The sequence below is a fragment of the Oncorhynchus clarkii genome, chromosome 13 (genome assembly GCF_045791955.1).
Source record: "Oncorhynchus clarkii lewisi isolate Uvic-CL-2024 chromosome 13, UVic_Ocla_1.0, whole genome shotgun sequence".
Lineage (NCBI taxonomy): Eukaryota > Metazoa > Chordata > Actinopteri > Salmoniformes > Salmonidae > Oncorhynchus > Oncorhynchus clarkii.
The window spans coordinates 190,405-215,000 of record NC_092159.1 but is presented as its reverse complement, the minus strand read 5'-3'; the positions used below and the strand labels follow the sequence as shown (position 1 = coordinate 215,000).

Genomic DNA, 24,596 nt, shown 5'->3' with positions numbered 1-24,596 from the left:
AAATGGACCTCTAGACCCTATGGTGTTACCCAGTCCTAAATGGACCCCTATGGTGTTACCCAGTCCTAAATGGACCTCTATGGTGTTACCCAGTCCTAAATGGACCCCTATGGTGTTACCCAGTCCTAAATGGACCCCTATGGTGTTACCAGTCCTAAATGGACCCCTATGGTGTTACCCAGTCCTAAATGGACCTCTAGACTCTATGGTGTTACCCAGTCCTAAATGGACCCCTATGGTGTTACCCAGTCCTAAATGGACCCCTATGGTGTTACCCAGTCCTAAATGGACCTCTAGACCCTATGGTGTTACCCAGTCCTAAATGGACCTCTAGACCCTATGGTGTTACCCAGTCCTAAATGGACTCCTAGACCCTATGGTGTTACCCAGTCCTAAATGGACTCCTAGACCCTATGGTGTTACCCTGTCCTAAATGGACTCCTAGACCCTATGGTGTTACCCTGTCGTTAATGGACTCCTAGACCCTATGGTGTTACCCAGTCCTAAATGGACCCTATGGTGTTACCCAGTCCTAAATGGACCTCTAGACCCTATGGTGTTACCCAGTCCTAAATGGACCTCTATGGTGTTACCCAGTCCTAAATGGACCTCTAGACCCTATGGTGTTACCCAGTCCTAAATGGTCCCCTAGACCCTATGGTGTTACCCAGTCCTAAATGGACCCCTATGGTGTTACCCAGTCCTAAATGGACCTCTAGACCCTATGGTGTTACCCAGTCCTAAATGGACCTCTGTGGTGTTACCCAGTCCTAAATGGACCTCTAGACCCTATGGTGTTACCCAGTCCTAAATGGACCCCTATGGTGTTACCCAGTCCTAAATGGACCTCTAGACCCTATGGTGTTACCCAGTCCTAAATGGACCTATATGGTGTTACCCAGTCCTAAATGGACCCCTATGGTGTTACCCAGTCCTAAATGGACCTCTATGGTGTTACCCAGTCCTAAATGGACCCCTATGGTGTTACCCAGTCCTAAATGGACCTATATGGTGTTACCCAGTCCTAAATGGACCTCTATGGTGTTACCCAGTCCTAAATGGACCTCTATGGTGTTACCCAGTCCTAAATGGACCCCTATGGTGTTACCCAGTCCTAAATGGACCTCTATGGTGTTACCCAGTCCTAAATGGACTCCTAGACCCTATGGTGTTACCCAGTCCTAAATGGACTCCTAGACCCTATGGTGTTACCCAGTCCTAAATGGACCCCTATGGTGTTACCCAGTCCTAAATGGACCTCTAGACCCTATGGTGTTACCCAGTCCTAAATGGACCTCTATGGTGTTACCCAGTCCTAAATGGACCTCTAGACCCTATGGTGTTACCCAGTCCTAAATGGTCCCCTAGACCCTATGGTGTTACCCAGTCCTAAATGGACCCCTATGGTGTTACCCAGTCCTAAATGGACCTCTAGACCCTATGGTGTTACCCAGTCCTAAATGGACCTCTGTGGTGTTACCCAGTCCTAAATGGACCTCTAGACCCTATGGTGTTACCCAGTCCTAAATGGACCCCTATGGTGTTACCCAGTCCTAAATGGACCTCTAGACCCTATGGTGTTACCCAGTCCTAAATGGACCTATATGGTGTTACCCAGTCCTAAATGGACCCCTGTGGTGTTACCCAGTCCTAAATGGACCTCTAGACCCTATGGTGTTACCCAGTCCTAAATGGACCCCTATGGTGTTACCCAGTCCTAAATGGACCTCTATGGTGTTACCCAGTCCTAAATGGACCCCTATGGTGTTACCCAGTCCTAAATGGACCTATATGGTGTTACCCAGTCCTAAATGGACCTCTATGGTGTTACCCAGTCCTAAATGGACCTCTATGGTGTTACCCAGTCCTAAATGGACCTCTATGGTGTTACCCAGTCCTAAATGGACCTCTATGGTGTTACCCAGTCCTAAATGGACCCCTATGGTGTTACCAGTCCTAAATGGACCCCTATGGTGTTACCCAGTCCTAAATGGACCTCTAGACTCTATGGTGTTACCCAGTCCTAAATGGACCCCTATGGTGTTACCCAGTCCTAAATGGACCTCTAGACCCTATGGTGTTACCCAGTCCTAAATGGACCTCTAGACCCTATGGTGTTACCCAGTCCTAAATGGACTCCTAGACCCTATGGTGTTACCCAGTCCTAAATGGACTCCTAGACCCTATGGTGTTACCCTGTCCTAAATGGACTCCTAGACCCTATGGTGTTACCCTGTCGTTAATGGACTCCTAGACCCTATGGTGTTACCCAGTCCTAAATGGACTCCTAGACCCTACACCCTATACCACTTGTGGAGGTCTGAGAGAATTTGATGAGTCTCAGCAATATGTTGAAACTTCCACCAAGCTTATCAGAATGCAAGGTGGAGCTATTCCCTTATCCCAAACACCTGAGATCGCCACGTGCTTTAGGGTGTAGGGGTCCATATGGGATTTGGTGTGTGTGTGTGTGTACCTGGTTAGCAGCAAGGGCAGGGCCTCCGCTATCCTGGCCTCAAGATGATGGGAAATCACTGGTCTGTTAGGGGTTAGAGGTCACAGAAGTCAGGGGTTAGACGTCGAGGCAGATTTAGTCATATTAGAAGTGTGAAGCCTCCCGAATGGTGCCGTGGTCTAAGGCACTGCATCGCAGCTGTGCCACTAGAGATTCAGGGTTCGAGTCCAGGCTCTGTCGCAGCCAGCCGCGACCGGGAGACTCATGGGGCGGCGCACAATTGGCCCAGTGTCGCCGGGTTAGGGGAGGGTTTGGACGGCAGGGATGTCCTCGTCCCATCTCGCACTGGCGACTCCTGTGGCGGGCCGGGCACAGGGCACGCTGACTTGGTTGCCAGGTGTGCATTGTTTGTTGGTCCCGGCTGGCTTCCGGGTTAAGTGGGCATTGTGTCAAGAAGCAGTATGATTTGGTTGGGTTGTGTTTCGTGGGGACGCACGGCTCTCGACCTTCGCCTCTCCCGAGTCCGTACGGGAGTTGCAGCGATGAGACAAGAATAACTACCAATTGCATACCACGAAATTGGGGAGAAAAAGGGGGTATAGTATCTGGAAGGTACAGTATCTGGAAGGTACAGGATCTTGAAGGTACAGGATCTGGAAAGTACAATATCTGGATTGTACAGTATCTGGATGGTAAAGTATCTGGAAGGTACAATATCTGGAAGGTACAGGATCTGGGTGGTACAATATCTGGAAGGTACAATATCTGGAAGGTACATGATCTGGAAGGTACATGATCTGGAAGGTACATGATCTGGAAGGTACAGTGCCTTGCGAAAGTATTCGGCCCCCTTGAACTTTGCGACCTTTTGCCACATTTCAGGCTTCAAACATAAAGATATAAAACTGTATTTTTTTGTGAAGAATCAACAACAAGTGGGACACAATCATGAAGTAGAACGACATTTATTGGATATTTCAAACTTTTTTAACAAATCAAAAACTGAAAAATTGTGCGTGCAAAATTATTCAGCCCCTTTACTTTCAGTGCAGCAAACTCTCTCCAGAAGTTCAGTGAGGATCTCTGAATGATCCAATGTTGACCTAAATGACTAATGATGATAAATACAATCCACCTGTGTGTAATCAAGTCTCCGTATAAATGCACCTGCACTGTGATAGTCTCAGAGGTCCGTTAAAAGCGCAGAGAGCATCATGAAGAACAAAGAACACACCAGGCAGGTCCGAGATACTGTTGTGAAGAAGTTTAAAGCCGGATTTGGATACAAAAAGATTTCCCAAGCTTTAAACATCCCAAGGAGCACTGTGCAAGCGATAATATTGAAATGGAAGGAGTATCAGACCACTGCAAATCTACCAAGACCTGGCCGTCCCGCTAAACTTTCAGCTCATACAAGGAGAAGACTGATCAGAGATGCAGCCAAGAGGCCCATGATCACTCTGGATGAACTGCAGAGATCTACAGCTGAGGTGGGAGACTCTGTCCATAGGACAACAATCAGTCGTATATTGCACAAATCTGGCCTTTATGGAAGAGTGGCAAGAAGAAAGCCATTTCTTAAAGATATCCATAAAAAGTGTTGTTTAAAGTTTGCCACAAGCCACCTGGGAGACACACCAAACATGTGGAAGAAGGTGCTCTGGTCAGATTAAACCAAAATTGAACTTTTTGGCAACAATGCAAGACGTTATGTTTGGCGTAAAAGCAACACAACTCATCATCCTGAACACACCATCCCCACTGTCAAACATGGTGGTGGCAGCATCATGGTTTGGGCCTGCTTTTCTTCAGCAGGGACAGGGAAGATGGTTAAAATTGATGGGGAGGTGGATGGAGCCAAATACAGGACCATTCTGGAAGAAAACCTGATGGAGTCTGCAAAAGACCTGAGACTGGGACGGAGATTTGTCTTCCAACAAGACAATGATCCAAAACATAAAGCAAAATCTACAATGGAATGGTTCAAAAATAAACATATCCAGGTGTTAGAATGGCCAAGTCAAAGTCCAGACCTAAATCCAATCGAGAATCTGTGGAAAGAACTGAAAACTGCTGTTCACAAATGCTCTCCATCCAACCTCACTGAGCTCGAGCTGTTTTGCAAGGAGGAATGGGAAAAAATGTCAGTCTCTCGATGTGCAAAACTGATAGAGACATACCCCAAGCGACTTACAGCTGTAATCGCAGCAAAAGGTGGCGCTACAAGTATTAACTTAAGGGGGCTGAATAATTTTGCACGCCCAATTTTTCAGTTTTTGATTTGTTAAAAAAGTTTGAAATATCCAATAAATGTCGTTCCACTTCATGATTGTGTCCCACTTGTTGTTGATTCTTCACAAAAAAATACAGTTTTATATCTTTATGTTTGAAGCCTGAAATGTGGCAAAAGGTCGCAAAGTTCAAGGGGGCCGAATACTTTCGCAAGGCACTGTACATGATCTGGAAGGTATTGCCACCAACGTTTCTTTATATCTGGAAGGTATTGCCACCAACTTCATTGGTGGCCCTATGTTGGATCTCTAGGGGGTAATGAAGTCCTATGTCCTATTGAATGTGGTGGTCCTATGTTGGATCTCTAGGGGGTAATGAAGTCCTATGTCCTATTGAATGTGGTGGTCCTATGTTGGATCTCTAGGGGGTAATGAAGTCCTATGTCCTATTGAATGTGGTGGTCCTATGTTGGATCTCTAGGGGGTAATGAAGTCCTATGTTGGATCGCTAGGGGGTAATGAAGTCCTATGTTGGATCGCTAGGGGGTAATGAAGTCCTATGTTGAATCGCTAGGAGGTAATGAAGTCCTATGTTGGATCGCTAGGGGGTAATGAAGTCCTATGTTGAATCGCTAGGAGGTAATGAAAAAGGAATCATATACAAAATGAGCCAATTGTGAAATCAGTGTGTGTGTGTGTGTGTGTGGTGTGGTGTGGTGTGGTGTGTTGTGGTGTGTGTGTGTGTGTGTGTGTGTGTGTACCCAGGAGGTTGACAGTGTGTAATGAAGAGTTGAGCTGCTCCAAGTCTCATAACAGCTGCTGCTCTCGGTCTCTCTCTCTCCGCACGTCCAAGGAAGCGGCACACACACTCAAACACCTGCGAATAACTGCAACACACACACACACACACACACACACACACCACAAAAATTAACACAAACAACAGAAAACAGTAAATAAGGATAATACTCCCCAGTCACCAGTCCAACATGGTAATACTCCCCAGTCCCCAGTCCAACATGGTAATACTCCCCAGTCCAACATGGTAATACTCCCCAGTCCCCAGTCCAACATGGTAACACTCCCCAGTCCAACATGGTAATACTCCCCAGTCCAACATGGTAATACTCCCCAGTCCAACATGGTAATACTCCCCAGTCCAACATGGTAATACTCCCCAGTCCAACATGGTAATACTCCCCAGTCCCCAGTCCAACATGGTAATACTCCCCAGTCCAACATGGTAATACTCCCCAGTCCCCAGTCCAACATGGTAATACTCCCCAGTCCAACATGGTAATACTCCCCACTCCAACATGGTAATACTCCCCACTCCAACATGGTAATACTCCCCAGTCCAACATGGTAATACTCCCCAGTCCAACATGGTAATACTCCCCAGTCCAACATGGTAACACTCCCCAGTCCAACATGGTAATACTCCCCAGTCCAACATGGTAATACTCCCAAGTCCAACATGGTAATACTCCCCAGTCCAACATGGTAATACTCCCCAGTCCAACATGGTAATACTCCCCAGTCCAACATGGTAATACTCCCCAGTCCAACATGGTAATACTCCCCAGTCCAACATGTTAATACTCCCCAGTCCAACATGGTAATACTCCCCAGTCCCCAGTCCAACATGGTAAAACTCCCCAGTCCAACATGGTAACACTCCCCAGTCCAACATGGTAATACTCCCCAGTCCAACATGGTAATACTCCCCAGTCCAACATGGTAATACTCCCCAGTCCCCAGTCCAACATGGTAATACTCCCCAGTACAACATGGTAATACTCCCCAGTCCCCAGTACAACATGGTAATACTCCCCAGTCCAACATGGTAATACTCCCCAGTCCAACATGGTAATACTCCCCAGTCCAACATGGTAATACTCCCCAGTCCAACATGGTAATACTCCCCAGTCCCCAGTCCAACATGGTAATACTCCCAGTACAACATGGTAATACTCCCCAGTCCCCAGTCCAACATGGTAATACTCCCCAGTCCAACATGGTAATACTCAAAAGTCCAACATGGTAATACTCCCCAGTCCAACATGGTAATACTCCCCAGTCCCCAGTCCAACATGGTAATACTCCCCAGTCCCCAGTCCAACATGATAATACTCCCCAGTCCCCAGTCCAACATGGTAATACTCCCCAGTCCAAAATGGTAATACTCCCCAGTCCAACATGGTAATACTCCCCAGTACAACATGGTAATACTCCCCAGTCCCCAGTACAACATGGTAATACTCCCCAGTCCAACATGGTAATACTCCCCAGTCCAACATGGTAATACTCCCCAGTCCAACATGGTAATACTCCCCAGTACAACATGGTAATACTCCCCAGTCCCCAGTCCAACATGGTAATACTCCCCAGTCCAACATGGTAATACTCCCCAGTCCAACATGGTAATACTCCCCAGTCCCCAGTCCAACATGGTAATACTTCCCAGTCCGACATGGTAATACTCCCCAGTCCCCAGTCCAACATGGTAATACTCCCCAGTCCAACATGGTAATACTCCCCAGTCCAACATGGTAATACTCCCCAGTCCAACATGATAATACTCCCCAGTCCCCAGTCCAACATGGTAATACTCCCCAGTCCAACATGGTAATACTCCCCAGTCCCCAGTCCAACATGGTAATACTCCCCAGTCCCCAGTCCAACATGGTAATAGTCCCCAGTCCAACATGGTAATACTCCCCAGTCCCCAGTCCAACATGGTTATACTCCCCAGTCCCCAGTCCAACATGGTAATACTCCCCAGTCCAACATGGTAATACTCCCCAGTCCCCAGTCCAACATGGTAACACTCCCCAGTCCAACATGGCAATAGTCCCCAGTCCAACATGGTAATACTCCCCAGTCCAACATGGTAATACTCCCCAGTCCAACATGGTAATACTCCCCAGTCCCCAGTCCAACATGGTAATACTCCCAAGTCCAACATGGTAATACTCCCCAGTCCAACATGGTAATACTCCCCAGTCCCCAGTCCAACATGGTAATACTCCCCAGTCCCCAGTCCAACATGGTAATACTCCCCAGTCCAACATGGTAATACTCCCCAGTCCCCAGTCCAACATGGTAATACTCCCCAGTCCAAAATGGTAATACTCCCCAGTCCAACATGGTAATACTCCCCAGTCCCCAGTCCAACATGGTAATAGTCCCCAGTCCAACATGGTAATACTCCCCAGTCCCCAGTCCAACATGGTAATACTCCCCAGTACCCAGTCCAACATGGTAATACTCCCCAGTCCCCAGTCCAACATGGTAATACTCCCCAGTCCAACATGGTAATACTCCCCAGTCCAACATGGTAATACTCCCCAGTCCCCAGTCCAACATGGTAATACTCCCCAGTCCCCAGTCCAACATGGTAATACTCCCCAGTCCCCAGTCCAACATGGTTATACTCCCCAGTCCCCAGTCCAACATGGTAATACTCCCCAGTCCCCAGTCCAACATGTTAATACTCCCCAGTCCAACATGGTAATACTCCCCAGTCCAACATGGTAATACACCCCAGTCCCTAGTCCAACATGGTAATAGTCCCCAGTCCAACATGGTAATACTCCCCAGTCCAACATGGTAATACTCCCCAGTCCAACATGGTAATACTCCCCAGTCCAACATGGTAATACTCCCCAGTCCAACATGGTAATACTCCCCAGTCCCCAGTCCAACATGGTAACACTCCCCAGTCCAACATGGCAATAGTCCCCAGTCCAACATGGTAATACTCCCCAGTCCAACATGGTAATACTCCCCAGTCCCCAGTCCAACATGGTAATACTCCCCAGTCCAACATGGTAATACTCCCCAGTCCAACATGGTAATACTCCCCAGTCCAACATGGTAACACTCCCCAGTCCAACATGGTAACACTCCCCAGTCCAACATGGTAATACTCCCCAGTCCAACATGGTAATACTCCCCAGTCCAACATGGTAATACTCCCCAGTCCAACATGGTAACACTCCCCAGTCCAACATGGTAATACTCCCCAGTCCAACATGGTAATACTCCCCAGTCCCCAGTCCAACATGGTAATACTCCCCAGTCCAACATGGTAATACTCCCCACTCCAACATGGTAATACTCCCCAGTCCAACATGGTAATACTCCCCACTCCAACATGGTAATACTCCCCAGTCCAACATGGTAACACTCCCCAGTCCCCAGTCCAACATGGTAATACTCCCCAGTCCCCAGTCCAACATGGTAATACTCCCCAGTCCAACATGGTAATACTCCCCAGTCCAACATGGTAATACTCCCCACTCCAACATGGTAATACTCCCCACTCTAACATAGTAATACTCCCCACTCCAACATGGTAATACTCCCCAGTCCCCAGTCCAACATGGTAATACTCCCCAGTCCCCACTCCAACATGGTAATACTCCCCAGTCCCCAGTCCAACATGGTAATACTCCCCAGTCCCCAGTCCAACATGGTAATACTCCCCAGTCCAACATGGTAATACTCCCCACTCCAACATGGTAATACTCCCCAGTCCAACATGGTAATACTCCCCAGTCCCCAGTCCAACATGGTAATACTCCCCAGTCCAACATGGTAATACTCCCCAGTCCCCACTCCAACATGGTAATACTCCCCACTCCAACATGGTAATACTCCCCACTCTAACATAGTAATACTCCCCACTCCAACATGGTAATACTCCCCAGTCCCCAGTCCAACATGGTAATACTCCCCAGTCCCCACTCCAACATGGTAATACTCCCCAGTCCCCAGTCCAACATGGTAATACTCCCCAGTCCCCAGTCCAACATGGTAATACTCCCCAGTCCAACATGGTAATACTCCCCACTCCAACATGGTAATACTCCCCAGTCCAACATGGTAATACTCCCCAGTCCAACATAGTCCCCCTTATTACTCCCCATGGTAATAATCCCCATAGTAACAGTCCCCATAGTAACAAGATATTAACGATGGAACACGAGTCGATGGAACACGAGTCTTACTCGTAGACCAGTAGCAGCAGGTGATTTGATTGGCAGTTCCCGCATTCCAAACGATTGGCTGTGTGGCAGTGACAGGCACATTGGACAGCCAATCCCCTCACAGCCACGCCCCTCTGGAAGGAGGCGTACTCCTTGGACAACTCCTCCTCCAACTGCAGCAGTAAGGACTCTATACACACAGAACACAGACGTGTGTGTGTGTGTAGTAATGGATGGACATTGTGTGTGTGTGTGTGTGTGTGTGTGGGGCTCGTAGTAATGGATGGACATTGTGTGTGTGTGTGTGTGTGTGTGTGTGTGTGTGTGTGTGTGTTTCTTGGTGTACCTGCCAGTCGGAGGTCGCTGTCGATCTCCAGCAGGTTGAAGTTAAACATCTGCAGAAAGTTAAATGAGAATTTAGGCAGACAGACAGACAGACAGACAGACAGGCAGGCAGACAGACAGACAGGAGGGTAAACTAACCTGAAGGTTAAAGGTTAAACTAACCTGAAGGTTAAAGGTTAAACTAACCTGAAGGTTAAACTGACCTGAAGGTTAAACTGACCTGAAGGTTAAAGGTTAAACTGACCTGAAGGTTAAAGGCTAAACTGACCTGAAGGTTAAAGGTTAAACTGACCTGAAGGTTAAAGGTTAAACTGACCTGAAGGTTAAAGGTTAAACTGACCTGAAGGTTAAACTGACCTGAAGGTTAAAGGTTAAACTGACCTGAAGGTTAAAGGTTAAACTGACCTGAAGGTTAAAGGTTAAACTGACCTGAAGGTTAAAGGTTAAACTGACCTGAAGGTTAAACTGACCTGAAGGTTAAAGGTTAAACTGACCTGAAGGTTAAACTGATCTGAAGGTTAAAGGTTAAACTGACCTGAAGGTTAAAGGTTAAACTGACCTGAAGGTTAAAGGTTAAACTGACCTGAAGGTTAAAGGTTAAACTGACATGAAGGTTAAAGGTTAAACTCCCCTGAAGGTTAAACTGACCTGAAGGTTAAAGGTTAAACTGACCTGAAGGTTAAAGGTTAAACTGACCTGAAGGTTAAACTGACCTGAAGGTTAAACGTTAAACTGACCTGAAGGTTAAAGGTTAAACTGACCTGAAGGTTAAACTGACCTGAAGGTTAAACTGACCTGAAGGTTAAACTGACATGAAGGTTAAAGGTTAAACTGACATGAAGGTTAAAGGTTAAACTGACCTGAAGGTTAAAGGTTAAACTCCCCTGAAGGTTAAACTGACCTGAAGGTTAAAGGTTAAACTGACCTGAAGGTTAAAGGTTAAACTGACCTGAAGGTTAAACTGACCTGAAGGTTAAACGTTAAACTGACCTGAAGGTTAAACTGACCTGAAGGTTAAAGGTTAAACTGACCTGAAGGTTAAACTGACCTGAAGGTTAAAGGTTAAACTGACCAGAAGGTTAAAGGTTAAACCGACCTGAAGGTTAAAGGTTAAACTGACCTGAAGGTATCCCAGAACCACCTTGTCTCTCTTGTTGCTCCAGAACACACTCCTCTTATGGGCGTTGCAGTGGCACACTCCTGACACAGTCCACACAGAACACTGCAGCGCGCGCACACACACACACACAGACACACACAGAGAAAAGAAAAGCTCTCGGTAATCAACACCACATCTCTGACAGCACTACAGAGTTAACCTTCACATCTCTCTGACAGCTCTACAGAGTTTACCTTCACATCTCTCAGACCGCTCTACAGAGTTAACCTTCACATCTCTCTGACAGCTCTACAGAGTTCACCTTCACATCTCTCTGACAGCTCTACAAAGTTTACCTTCACATCTCTCTGACAGCTCTACAGAGTTTACCTTCACATCTCTCTGAGACAGCTCCACAGAGTTAACCTTCACGTCTCTCTGAGACAGCTCCACAGAGTTAACCTTCACGTCTCCCTCACACAGCTCACCTCCGAGGCAACCTTGTCACAGACGTAACAGAAGCACTGGTGACAGAAGAGCTGGTTGGATTCTATTGGTCCTCCTACATCACTGTCTGTTGGTCTGGAGGAGAGGAGACAGACTGATGTTAGAAAGCAGAGAAGTGTGGAGGTGTGTCTCACGTGAAGGTGTGTGTGTCTCTCACGTGAAGGTGTGTGTGTGTGTGTCTTCCACATGAAGGTGTGTCTCTCACGTGAAGGTGTGTGTCTCTCACGTGGAGGTGTGTGTGTCTCTCACGTGAAGGTGTGTGTGTGTGTGTCTTCCACATGAAGGTGTGTCTCTCACGTGAAGGTGTGTGTGTGTGTCTCTCACGTGAAGGTGTATGTCTCTCACGTGAAGGTGTGTGTGTGTGTGTCTCCCACGTGAAGGTGTGCGCGTGACTCACGTGAAGGTGTGTGTGTGTGTCTCTCACGTGAAGGTGTGCGTCTCCCACGTGAAGGTGTGTGTGTGTCTCCCACGTGAAGGTGTGCGCGTGACTCACGTGAAGGTGTGTGCGGTACAATCATAGCGTGCGTGAGGCAGCACCTCTCCTCTCTGACAGAAGGTAACGACCAGGTCCTCTTCTCCTTCAGGATCATGTGACCTGCTGCAGTTAGACGGATCTACTGGGTATACTATATACACAGGGGATACAGAGGCCACAGGGGTTTAGACTGATCTACTGGGTATACTATATACACAGGGGATACAGAGGCCACAGGGGTTTAGACTGATCTACTGGGTATACTATATACACAGGGGATACAGAGACCACAGGGGTTTAGACTGATCTCCTGGGTATACTATATACACAGGGGATACAGAGACCACGGGGGTTTAGACTGATCTACTGGGTATACTATATACACAGGGGATACAGAGACCACAGGGGTTTAGACTGATCTACTGGGTATACTATATACACAGGGGATACAGAGACCACAGGGGATACAGAGACCACGGGGGATACAGAGACCACAGGGGTTTAGACTGATCTACTGGGTATACTATATACACAGGGGATACAGAGACCACAGGGGTTTAGACTCATCTACTGGGTATACTATATACACAGGGGATACAGAGACCACAGGGGTTTAGACTGATCTACTGGGTATACTATATACACAGGGGATACAGAGACCACAGGGGATACAGAGACCACAGGGGTTTAGACTCATCTACTGGGTATACTATATACACAGGGGATACAGAGACCACAGGGGATTCAGAGACCACAGGGGTTTAGACTGATCTACTGGGTATACTATATACACAGGGGATACAGAGACCACAGGGGATACAGAGACCACGGGGGATACAGAGACCACAGGGGTTTAGACTGATCTACTGGGTATACTATATACACAGGGGATACAGAGACCACAGGGGTTTAGACTGATCTACTGGGTATACTATATACACAGGGGATACAGAGACCACAGGGGTTTAGACTGATCTACTGGGTATACTATATACACAGGGGATACAGAGACCACAGGGGTTTAGACTGATCTACTGGGTATACTATATACACAGGGGATACAGAGACCACAGGGGTTTAGACTGATCTCCTGGGTATACTATATACACAGGGGATACAGAGGCCACAGGGGTTTAGACTGATCTACTGGGTATACTATATACACAGGGGATACAGAGACCACAGGGGTTTAGACTGATCTACTGGGTATACTATATACACAGGGGATACAGAGACCACAGGGGTTTAGACTGATCTACTGGGTATACTATATACACAGGGGATTCAGAGACCACAGGGGATACAGAGACCACGGGGTTTAGACTGATCTCCTGGGTATACTATATACACAGGGGATACAGAGACCACAGGGGTTTAGACTGATCTCCTGGGTATACTATATACACAGGGGATACAGAGACCACAGGGGTTTAGACTGATCTCCTGGGTATACTATATACACAGGGGATACAGAGACCACAGGGGATACAGAGACCACAGGGGTTTAGACTGATCTACTGGGTATACTATATACACAGGGGATACAGAGACCACAGGGGATACAGAGACCACAGGGGTTTAGACTGATCTACTGGGTATACTATATACACAGGGGATACAGAGACCACAGGGGATACAGAGACCACAGGGGTTTAGACTGATCTACTGGGTATACTATATACACAGGGGATACAGAGACCACAGGGGATACAAAGACCACAGGGGATACAGAGACCACAGGGGATACAGAGACCACGGGGGATACAGAGACCACAGGGGATACAGAGACCACAGGGGATACAGAGACCACAAGGGATACAGAGACCACAGGGGATACAGAGACCACAGGGGTTTAGACTGATCTACTGGGTATACTATATACACAGGGGATACAGAGACCACAGGGGATACAGAGACCACAGGGGATACAGAGACCACAGGGGATACAGAGACCACAGGGGATACAGAGACCACGGGGGTTTAGACTGATCTACTGGGTATACTATATACACAGGGGATACAGAGACCACAGGGGATACAGAGACCACAGGGGATACAGAGACCACAGGGGTTTAGACTCATCTACTGGGTATACTATATACACAGGGGATACAGAGACCACAGGGGATACAGAGACCACAGGGGATACAGAGACCACAGGGGATACAGAGACCACGGGGGATACAGAGACCACAGGGGTTTAGACTGATCTACTGGGTATACTATATACACAGGGGATACAGAGACCACAGGGGATACAGAGACCACAGGGGATACAGAGACCACAGGGGATACAGAGACCACGGGGGATACAGAGACCACAGGGGTTTAGACTGATCTACTGGGTATACTATATACACAGGGGATACAGAGACCACAGGGGATACAGAGACCACAGGGGATACAGAGCCCACAGGGGATACAGAGACCACAGGGGATACAGAGACCACAGGGGATACAGAGACCACAGGGGATACAGAGACCACAGGGGATACAGAGACCACGGGGGATACAGAGACCACGGGGGATACAGAGACCACGGGGGATACAGAGACCACGGGGGATACAGAGACCACAGGGGATACAGAGACCACAGGGGATACAGAGACCACAGGGGATACAGAGACCACAGGGGATACAGAGACCACGGGGGATACAGAGACCACGGGGGATACAGAGACCACGGGGGATACAGAGACCACGGGGGATACAGAGACCACGGGGGATAAAGAGACCACAGGGGATACAGAGACCACAGGGGATACAGAGACCACAGGGGATACAGAGACCACAGGGGATACAGAGACCACAGGGGATACAGAGACCACAGGGGATACAGATACCACAGGGGATACAGAGACCACAGGGGATACAGAGGCCACAGGGGATACAGAGGCCACAGGGGATACAGAGGCCACAGGGGTTTAGACTGATCTACTGGGTATACTATATACACAGGGGATACAGAGACCACAGGGGGTTTAGACTGATCTACTGGGTATACTATATACACAGGGGATACAGAGACCACAGGGGATACAGAGACCACGGGGGATACAGAGACCACGGGGGATACAGAGACCACAGGGGATACAGAGACCACGGGGGATACAGAGACCACGGGGGATACAGAGACCACGGGGGATACAGAGACCACGGGGGATACAGAGACCACGGGGGATACAGAGACCACGGGGGATACAGAGACCACGGGGGATACAGAGACCACGGGGGATACAGAGACCACGGGGGATACAGAGACCACGGGGGATACAGAGACCACGGGGGATACAATGCCACGGGGGATACAGAGATCACGGGGGATACAGAGACCACGGGGGATACAGAGACCACGGGGGATACAGAGACCACGGGGGATACAGAGACCACGGGGGATACAGAGACCACAGGGGATACAGAGACCACAGGGGATACAGAGACCACGGGGGATACAGAGACCACGGGGGATACAGAGACCACAGGGGATACAGAGACCACGGGGGATACAGAGACCACGGGGGATACAGAGACCACGGGGGATACAGATACCACAGGGGATACAGAGTCCACGGGGGATACAGAGACCACGGGGGATACAGAGACCACGGGGGATACAGAGACCACGGGGGATACAGAGACCACGGGGGATACAGAGACCACAGGGGATACAGAGACCACAGGGGATACAGAGACCACGGGGGATACAGAGACCACGGGGGATACAGAGACCACAGGGGATACAGAGACCACGGGGGATACAGAGACCACAGGGGATACAGAGACCACAGGGGATACAGAGACCACGGGGGATACAGAGACCACAGGGGATACAGAGACCACAGGGGATACAGAGACCACGGGGGATACAGAGACCACGGGGGATACAGAGACCACGGGGGATACAGACACCACAGGGGATACAGAGACCACGGGGGATACAGAGACCACAGGGGATACAGAGACCACAGGGGATACAGAGACCACGGGGGATACAGAGACCACAGGGGATACAGAGACCACAGGGGATACAGAGACCACGGGGGATACAGAGACCACGGGGGATACAGAGACCACGGGGGATACAGAGACCACAGGGGATACAGAGACCACGGGGGATACAGAGACCACAGGGGATACAGAGACCACAGGGGATACAGAGACCACGGGGGATACAGAGACCACAGGGGGTACAGAGACCACGGGGGATACAGAGACCACGGGGGATACAGAGACCACAGGGGGTACAGAGACCACGGGGGATACAGAGACCACGGGGGATACAGAGACCACAGGGGATACAGAGACCACAGGGGATACAGAGACCACAGGGGATACAGAGACCACAGGGGATACAGAGACCACAGGGGGTTTAGACTGATCTCCTGCATGATATATTTACAAAAGAATATATGGGGGATTGGAAATGATGAAGACAATTACATTGATGGAAGCTTCAGTCTGCAATATTAAATCTGATCTACCTCCATAAAAAGAGCAGGTGTTCCTAATGTTTTGTACACTGTGTATACACACACACACACACACACACACACACACACACACACATTAAGCAGACCTACCCACAGTTGTTCTCCTACTGCCTTCATAAATACAACAGTCAGCTTCCAGACTGGTTCAGAGTTCAGAGTTCAGACAGGCTGCGGTTGATTATTCAAAGTGCAACACAGACTTCAGCTCAAATCATTCAAATTATTTAGTTGTATTGTTATATTAGATAGGCACTCGGAAGTTGAAAGAGACTCAAGTCAATCGGCCTGTTAGTGATTTTCTTAAGAAATGAAGGGAGAATGTATTTTCTACGAATTGGGAATGAAGCCCGTCATCCCTGCTGTGGCTGCATTGAACGGACCATATAGATATATATGGTATAGATGATATAGATATATATGGTATAGATGGTATAGATATATATGGTATGGATATATATGGTATAGATGATATAGATATATATGGTACAGATTATATAGATGATATAGATATGGCATTGATTATGTAGATGATATAGATATAGATGATATAGATATATGCCATTGATTATGTAGATGATATAGATATAGATGATATAGATATATATGGCATTGATTATGTAGATGATATAGATATAGATGATATAGATATATATGCCATTGATTATGTAGATGATATAGATATAGATGATATAGATATATATGCCATTGATTATGTAGATGATATAGATATAGATGATATAGATATATATGCCATTGATTATGTAGATGATATAGATATAGATGATATAGATATATATGCCATTGATTATGTAGATGATATAGATATAGATGATATAGATATATATGCCATTGATTATGTAGATGATATAGATATAGATGATATAGATATATATGCCATTGATTATGTAGATGATATAGATATATATGGCATCGATTATATAGATGTAGATGATATAGATATAGATGATATAGATATACAGTGCCTTGCGAGAGTATTCGGCCCCCTTGAACTTTGCGACCTTTTGCCACATTTCAGGCTTCAAACATAAAGATATAAAACTGTATTTTTTTGTGAAGAATCAACAACAAGTGGGACACAATCATGAAGTGGAACGACATTTATTGGATATTTCAAACTTTTTTAACAAATCAAAAACTGAAAAATTGGGCGTGCAAAATGGTATATGGTATAGATGATATAGATATATATGGTATAGATTATATAGATATATAGATATATATGGTATAGATGATATAGATTATATAGATATATATGGTATAGATGATATAGATATATATGGTATAGATGATATAGATTATATAGATATATATGGTATAGATGATATAGATATATAGATATATATGGTATAGATGATATAGATTATATAGATATATATGGTATAGATGATATAGATATATATGGTATAGATGATATAGATTATATAGATATATATGGTATAGATGATATAGATATATATGGTATAGATGATATAGATATATATGGTATAGATGATATAGATATATATGGTATAGATGATATAGATTATATAGATATAGATATAGATGATATAGATTATATAGATATATATGGTATAGATGATATAGATGATATAGATATATATGGTATAGATTATATAGATATATATGGTATAGATGATATAGATTATATAGATATATATGGTATAGATGATATAGATTATATAGATATATATGGTATAGATGATATAGATGGTATAGATGATATAGATATATATGGCATCGATTATATAGATATATATGGCATCGATTATATAGATGTAGATGATATAGATGATATAGATATATATGGCATCGATTATATAAATGTAGATGATATAGATGATATATGGTATCGATGATATAGATATAGATATATAGATGATATAGATATATGGTATTGATGATATAGATATTGATGATATAGATATATATGGTATCAATGATATAGATATAGATGATATAGATATATATGGTATCGATGATATAGATATAGATATATAGATGATATAGATATATGGTATTGATGATATAGATATATGGTATCGATGATATAGATATTGATGATATAGATATATATGGTATCAATGATATAGATATAGATGATATAGATATATATGGTATCGATGATATAGATATAGATGATATAGATATAGATTATATAGATATATATGGTATAGATGATATAGATATATATGGTATCGATGATATAGATATAGATGATATAGATATGGTATCGATGATATAGATATAGATGATATAGATATAGATTATATAGATATATATGGTATAGATGATATAGATATATATGGCATCGATTATATAGATGTAGATGATATAGATATATATGGCATCGATTATATAAATGTAGATGATATAGATGATATATGGTATCGATGATATAGATATATAGATATAGATGATATAGATATATGGTATTGATGATATAGATAGAGATGATATAGATATATATGTTATCGATGATATAGATATAGTTGATATAGATATAGCTGGTATCAATGATATAGATATAGATGATATAGATATGGTATCGATAATATAGATATAGATGATATAGATATATAGATATATATGGCATCGATTATATAGATGGAGATGATATAGATATAGATGATATATGGTATCGACGATATAGATGATATAGATATAGATGATATAGATATATATGTTATCGATGATATAGATATAGTTGATATAGATATAGATGGTATCGATGATATAGATATAGATGATATAAATATAGAAAGCACTGGACTAAAGTTCAGAGGTTGACACTGGATTTTAGGAAGTGCTGGCGTGGTTTTCTTGAGTTCTCTCCTTTCACTTCCCTGTTCTTTCCCCTTTTATCTTCCTACAAACTGTTTTTGCTGACGTCTTACCGTTGTTCTGGATGTCTTCGACGATGTAGACCGAGTCGTTGATGGACACATCATCATCATCACTGAGAATGATAACCACGTCTTCTGGATTCATGTCTCCAAACAACCTGCAAAATATATTTATATAAACCACACTGCACTGTATATCCTTAACTATAAACCACACTGCACTGTATATCCTTAACTATAAACCCCACACTGCATTATATATCCTTCACTATAAACCACACACTGCAGTGTATATCCTTCACTATAAACCCCACACTGCATTATATATCCTTCACTATAAACCCCACACTGCATTATATATCCTTCACTATAAACCACACACTGCATTGTATATCCTTCACTATAAACCCCACACTGCATTGTATATCCTTCACTATAAACCCCACACTGCATTGTATATCCTTCACTATAAACCCCACACTGCATTATATATCCTTCACTATAAACCACACACTGCAGTGTATATCCTTCACTATAAACCCCACACTGCATTATATATCCTTCACTATAAACCCCACACTGCAGTGTATATCCTTCACTATAAACCCCACACTGCATTATATATCCTTCACTATAAACCACACACTGCATTATATATCCTTCACTATAAACCACACACTGCAGTGTATATCCTTCACTATAAACCCCACACTGCATTATATATCCTTCACTATAAACCCCACACTGCAGTGTATATCCTTCACTATAAACCACACACTGCATTATATATCCTTCACTATAAACCCCACACTGCAGTGTATATCCTTCACTATAAACCCCACACTGCAGTATATATCCTTCACTATAAACCCCACACTGCATTATATATCCTTCACTATAAACCACACACTGCATTATATATCCTTCACTATAAACCACACACTGCATTGTATATCCTTCACTATAAACCACACACTGCATTGTATATCTTTCACTATAAACCCCACACTGCATTATATATCCTTCACTATAAACCCCACACTGCAGTATATATCCTTCACTATAAACCCCACACTGCAGTGTATATCCTTCACTATAAACCCCACACTGCATTATATATCCTTCACTATAAACCCCACACTGCAGTGTATATCCTTCACTATAAACCACACACTGCATTATATATCCTTCACTATAAACCACACACTGCATTATATATCCTTCACTATAAACCACACACTGCATTGTATATCCTTCACTATAAACCACACACTGCATTGTATATCTTTCACTATAAACCCCACACTGCAGTGTATATCCTTCACTATAAACCACACACTGCATTGTATATCTTTCACTATAAACCCCACACTGCAGTGTATATCCTTCACTATAAACCCCACACTGCAGTGTATATCCTTCACTATAAACCCCACACTGCAGTATATATCCTTCACTATAAACCCCACACTGCAGTATATATCCTTCACTATAAACCCCACACTGCAGTGTATATCCTTCACTATAAACCCCACACTGCAGTATATATCCTTCACTATAAACCCCACACTGCAGTATATATCCTTCACTATAAACCCCACACTGCAGTGTATATCCTTCACTATAAACCCCACACTGCATTATATATCCTTCACTATAAACCCCACACTGCTTCAACTTCAATGATCTGTAGACAACTAGTTTAATGTCACTAGTTAGGGGGGGAAACAAACTATTACTTTCAATTCTGAATGGTGGAGATAAATAGATAATTACTGAAGGTGCACAGAGGCTAAATAATTCTATTCAATATCTAACCAACTAACTCTGCCTCGACACAACCCAAAACACACAACTTTGACCAGAGAAAGCACATGTTTATTTTCATACGGTCTCTGACTGTAGTTAAAGGAGTATCAAAAGCGGATGTGACTAGTTAGTTAAAGTTACCTTTGCTTGAAAAATGGATCACTTCTTAGTTGACAATACGGGTTATAAAGAGTGAGAAACCGACACCGTTAGATGTAATATATATAAGGAGTAAATTAATTAAAAGTAGTTTATCCGAAAAAAAAAAGGGGGGGACGGCTTCTTCTCACGACTTTTTTTTTCCTGTTGAATTTATTTTTTCGCGCTGGGTTCCGGAAACCTCAGACCGGACGTGACGGATACAGCGTCACCTTGGCGACCGGCCGAGAAGCGTTCCCTAGTTACCACGGCAACAACGTTACAAATTTGGATTTTCGTCGTAAAACAAATGTACTCAACTTTTTTGGTCTTCATTTAAAGTTCGGTTTTAGCACTTTGATTAAGGTTTAAGGTTTAAGCGGGGTTATGACTTTGTGGCAGTAGTAAAGAGTGACGACCCAGCCGACAAGGGTATAATCATAGAAATATAATATAATGAATAGAACGGCGGTCCCCAACGATGGCATAATGGTTGGACTGGCAGACATTGCGAGCACATAGGGGCAAAGCAGGAAGTGTACCCATCAATATGTGCTGGGATTTGTTGATTTGGCTGGCACTTAAATGTACACCGAGAGCTAACATTAATAATATGCATGTTAATTTCTCCTGGTTCAAAGTGGAGGAGAGATTGACTTCATCACTACTTGTATTTGGATCCTTAATAAATACAAATCATCCCAGAAAAATCCAATACGAACTAAACAGACATTACAGAACAATACCTTCCATTGCATGAAGCCCATCAGTTAAACATCAATAGCATGAACATTCTACATTACCACGGAAATGATCGCATCACAATACCAGGCAGCCATTGTGTGTGTCCACCAATGAGTTCACCGGTCAGATTGCCAGGGGTTAGAGGGTCCAAGACCGTTCTATTCATTATATTTCTACGGGTGTAATTGCCATAGAGATGAATAGAGGGCTCATCGTTGTATCCGTGCCATTGTTGAGCCTCAACAGTGGAAATGTCATACTACCCATAAAACCTAGTGGGTAAAACATGGAAATGGTTCCAATTGTTTCTCCGCCAGTCATTTCATCCATTGTGGTTGTCGTTATGAAAAAGTATAAACACGAAAATGACAGGCTGCCTGACATTACTACGTTGTTTTCGCTGATGAGTCATTACACACAAGTACCAGTACTGTGTGATGTCATTACACTGCCAGGCCTCCTGCCTATTCTCCTCCTGCATCACCTCCTCCTGCCTATTCTCCTCCCTTTCATCCTCCTGCCTCTACTCCTTGTGCCCAGCCTCCTGCCTCTCTTCCTCCTCCCTCATCCTCCTGTCCAACCTCCTGCCCTGCCTCCTGCCTCTCTTCCTCCTCCCTCATCCTCGTCTCCTCCTGTCCAACCTTCTGCACAGCCTCCTGCCTCTCTTCCTCCTCCCTCATCCTCCTCTCCTCCTGTCCAACCTTCTCCCCAGCCTCCTGCCTCTTTTCCACCTCCCTCATTCTCCTCTCCTCCTGTCCAACCTCCTGCCCAGCCTCCTGCCTCTCTTCCTCCTCCCTCATCCTCCTCTCCTCCTGCCCAGCCTCCTGCCTCTCTTCCCGGTACAGCATCTCCTGCAGCACTGAGGTGGTCTTCTGCAAGGACCAGCGGACCTGAAGTCCTCCCAGCCCGGCCAGTGTGGAGAGGGAGAGGCTAGACCTGAAGTCCTCCCAGCCCGGCCAGTGTGGAAGGGAGAGGCCAGACCTGAAGTCCTCCCAGCCAGGGTCTCTCCCAGCCCGGCCAGTGTGGAAGGGAGAGGCCAGACCTGAAGTCCTCCCAGCCAGGGTCTCTCCCAGCCCGGCCAGTGTGGAGAGGGGGAGGCCAGACCTGAAGTCCTCCCAGCCCAGGTCGCAAGATTGACCCCAGGAGGTCAGAGTTCTTTTAGTGAACCTTTATTTAGATAGGGAGTCAATGCTGAGACCAAGGTGTCTTTATTTAGACAGGGAGTCAATGCTGAGACCAAGGTGTCTTTATTTAGACAGGGAGTCAATACTGAGACCAAGGTGTCTTTATTTAGACAGGGAGTCAATACTGAGACCAAGGTGTCTTAATTTAGACAGAGTCAATACTGAGACCAAGGTGTCTTAATTTAGACAGGGAGTCAATACTGAGACCACGGTGTCTTAATTTAGACAGGGAGTCAATACTGAGACCAAGGTGTCTTTATTTAGACAGGGAGTCAATACTGAGACCACGGTGTCTTTATTTAGACAGGGAGTCAATACTGAGACCAAGGTGTCTGTTCAAGATGAGCCCTGTACAGCACCACCATAAACACAAACTACCGATTCATGAACACAATAAAATCCCCTTTATTATACACATCAATACATGAAAACATTTGTTGTTGCACCATGAAATATATTGGACAGTCGTCCAACAATTAGCTAACTGAATTTATTGAATGTTTACATGTACTTCGACGTGATGTAATTATACAGGCCGATGCTGTACTGCAGGGATGTAATGAGGTCATTTGAAGCATCGTTTCTTCCATCGCGTGTTTGGAACAATGACAAAGACATCGGCAACTTTGTATTCTGTCGTCAACTCCGTTCTGAAGTGACCTGGCGGGCACCGTCAGGTCACTGTAACCATCAGCCAAACAGTCTGGCGACTAAAACAGGTGATCGGCACCTCTCTCCCCCTCCCTGCTAGAGGCACCTCTCTCTCCCTCCCTGCTAGAGGCACCTCTCTCTCCCTCCCTGCTAGAGGCACCTCTCTCTCCCTCCCTGCTAGATGCACCTCTCTCTCCCTCCCTGCTAGAGGCACCTCTCTCTCTCTCTCCCTGCTAGAGGCACATCTCTCTCTCTCTCCCCCTCCCTGCTAGAGGCACGTCTCTCTCTCTCCCTCCCTGCTAGAGGCACGTCTCTCTCCCTCTCTGCTAGAGGCACTTCTCTCTCCCTCCCTGCTAGAGGCACCTCTCTCTCTCTCCCTCCCTGCTAGAGGCACCTCTCTCTCTCTCCCTCCCTGCTAGAGGCACGTCTCTCTCCCTCCCTGCTAGAGGCACGTCTCTCTCCCTCCCTGCTAGAGGCACCTCTCTCTCTCTCCCTCCCTGCTAGAGGCACCTCTCTCTCTCCCTCCCTGCTAGAGGCACCTCTCTCTCTCTCCCTCCCTGCTAGAGGCACCTCTCTCTCTCTCCCTCCCTGCTAGAGGCACGTCTCTCTC

The 24,596-nt window shown here is 45.3% G+C and overlaps 1 protein-coding gene across 1 annotated transcript in view; it reads right to left on the bottom strand.

Annotated features, from left to right (window-relative positions):
• The window catches only part of LOC139424168 (uncharacterized), a 65,817-nt gene extending 46,212 nt beyond the window's left edge, over nt 1-19,605 (bottom strand). Inside the window, exons 1-8 of the mRNA XM_071175851.1 lie at nt 19,512-19,605; nt 12,125-12,257; nt 11,613-11,706; nt 11,146-11,247; nt 10,027-10,075; nt 9,702-9,870; nt 5,448-5,573; nt 2,477-2,539 (exon numbers count right to left, since the gene is read on the bottom strand). Coding sequence (XP_071031952.1) covers nt 2,477-2,539; nt 5,448-5,573; nt 9,702-9,870; nt 10,027-10,075; nt 11,146-11,247; nt 11,613-11,706; nt 12,125-12,257; nt 19,512-19,605 — 830 coding nt within the window. The remainder of the gene's footprint in view (nt 1-2,476; nt 2,540-5,447; nt 5,574-9,701; nt 9,871-10,026; nt 10,076-11,145; nt 11,248-11,612; nt 11,707-12,124; nt 12,258-19,511) is intronic.
• Between the last annotated feature and the right edge of the window lie 4,991 nt (nt 19,606-24,596).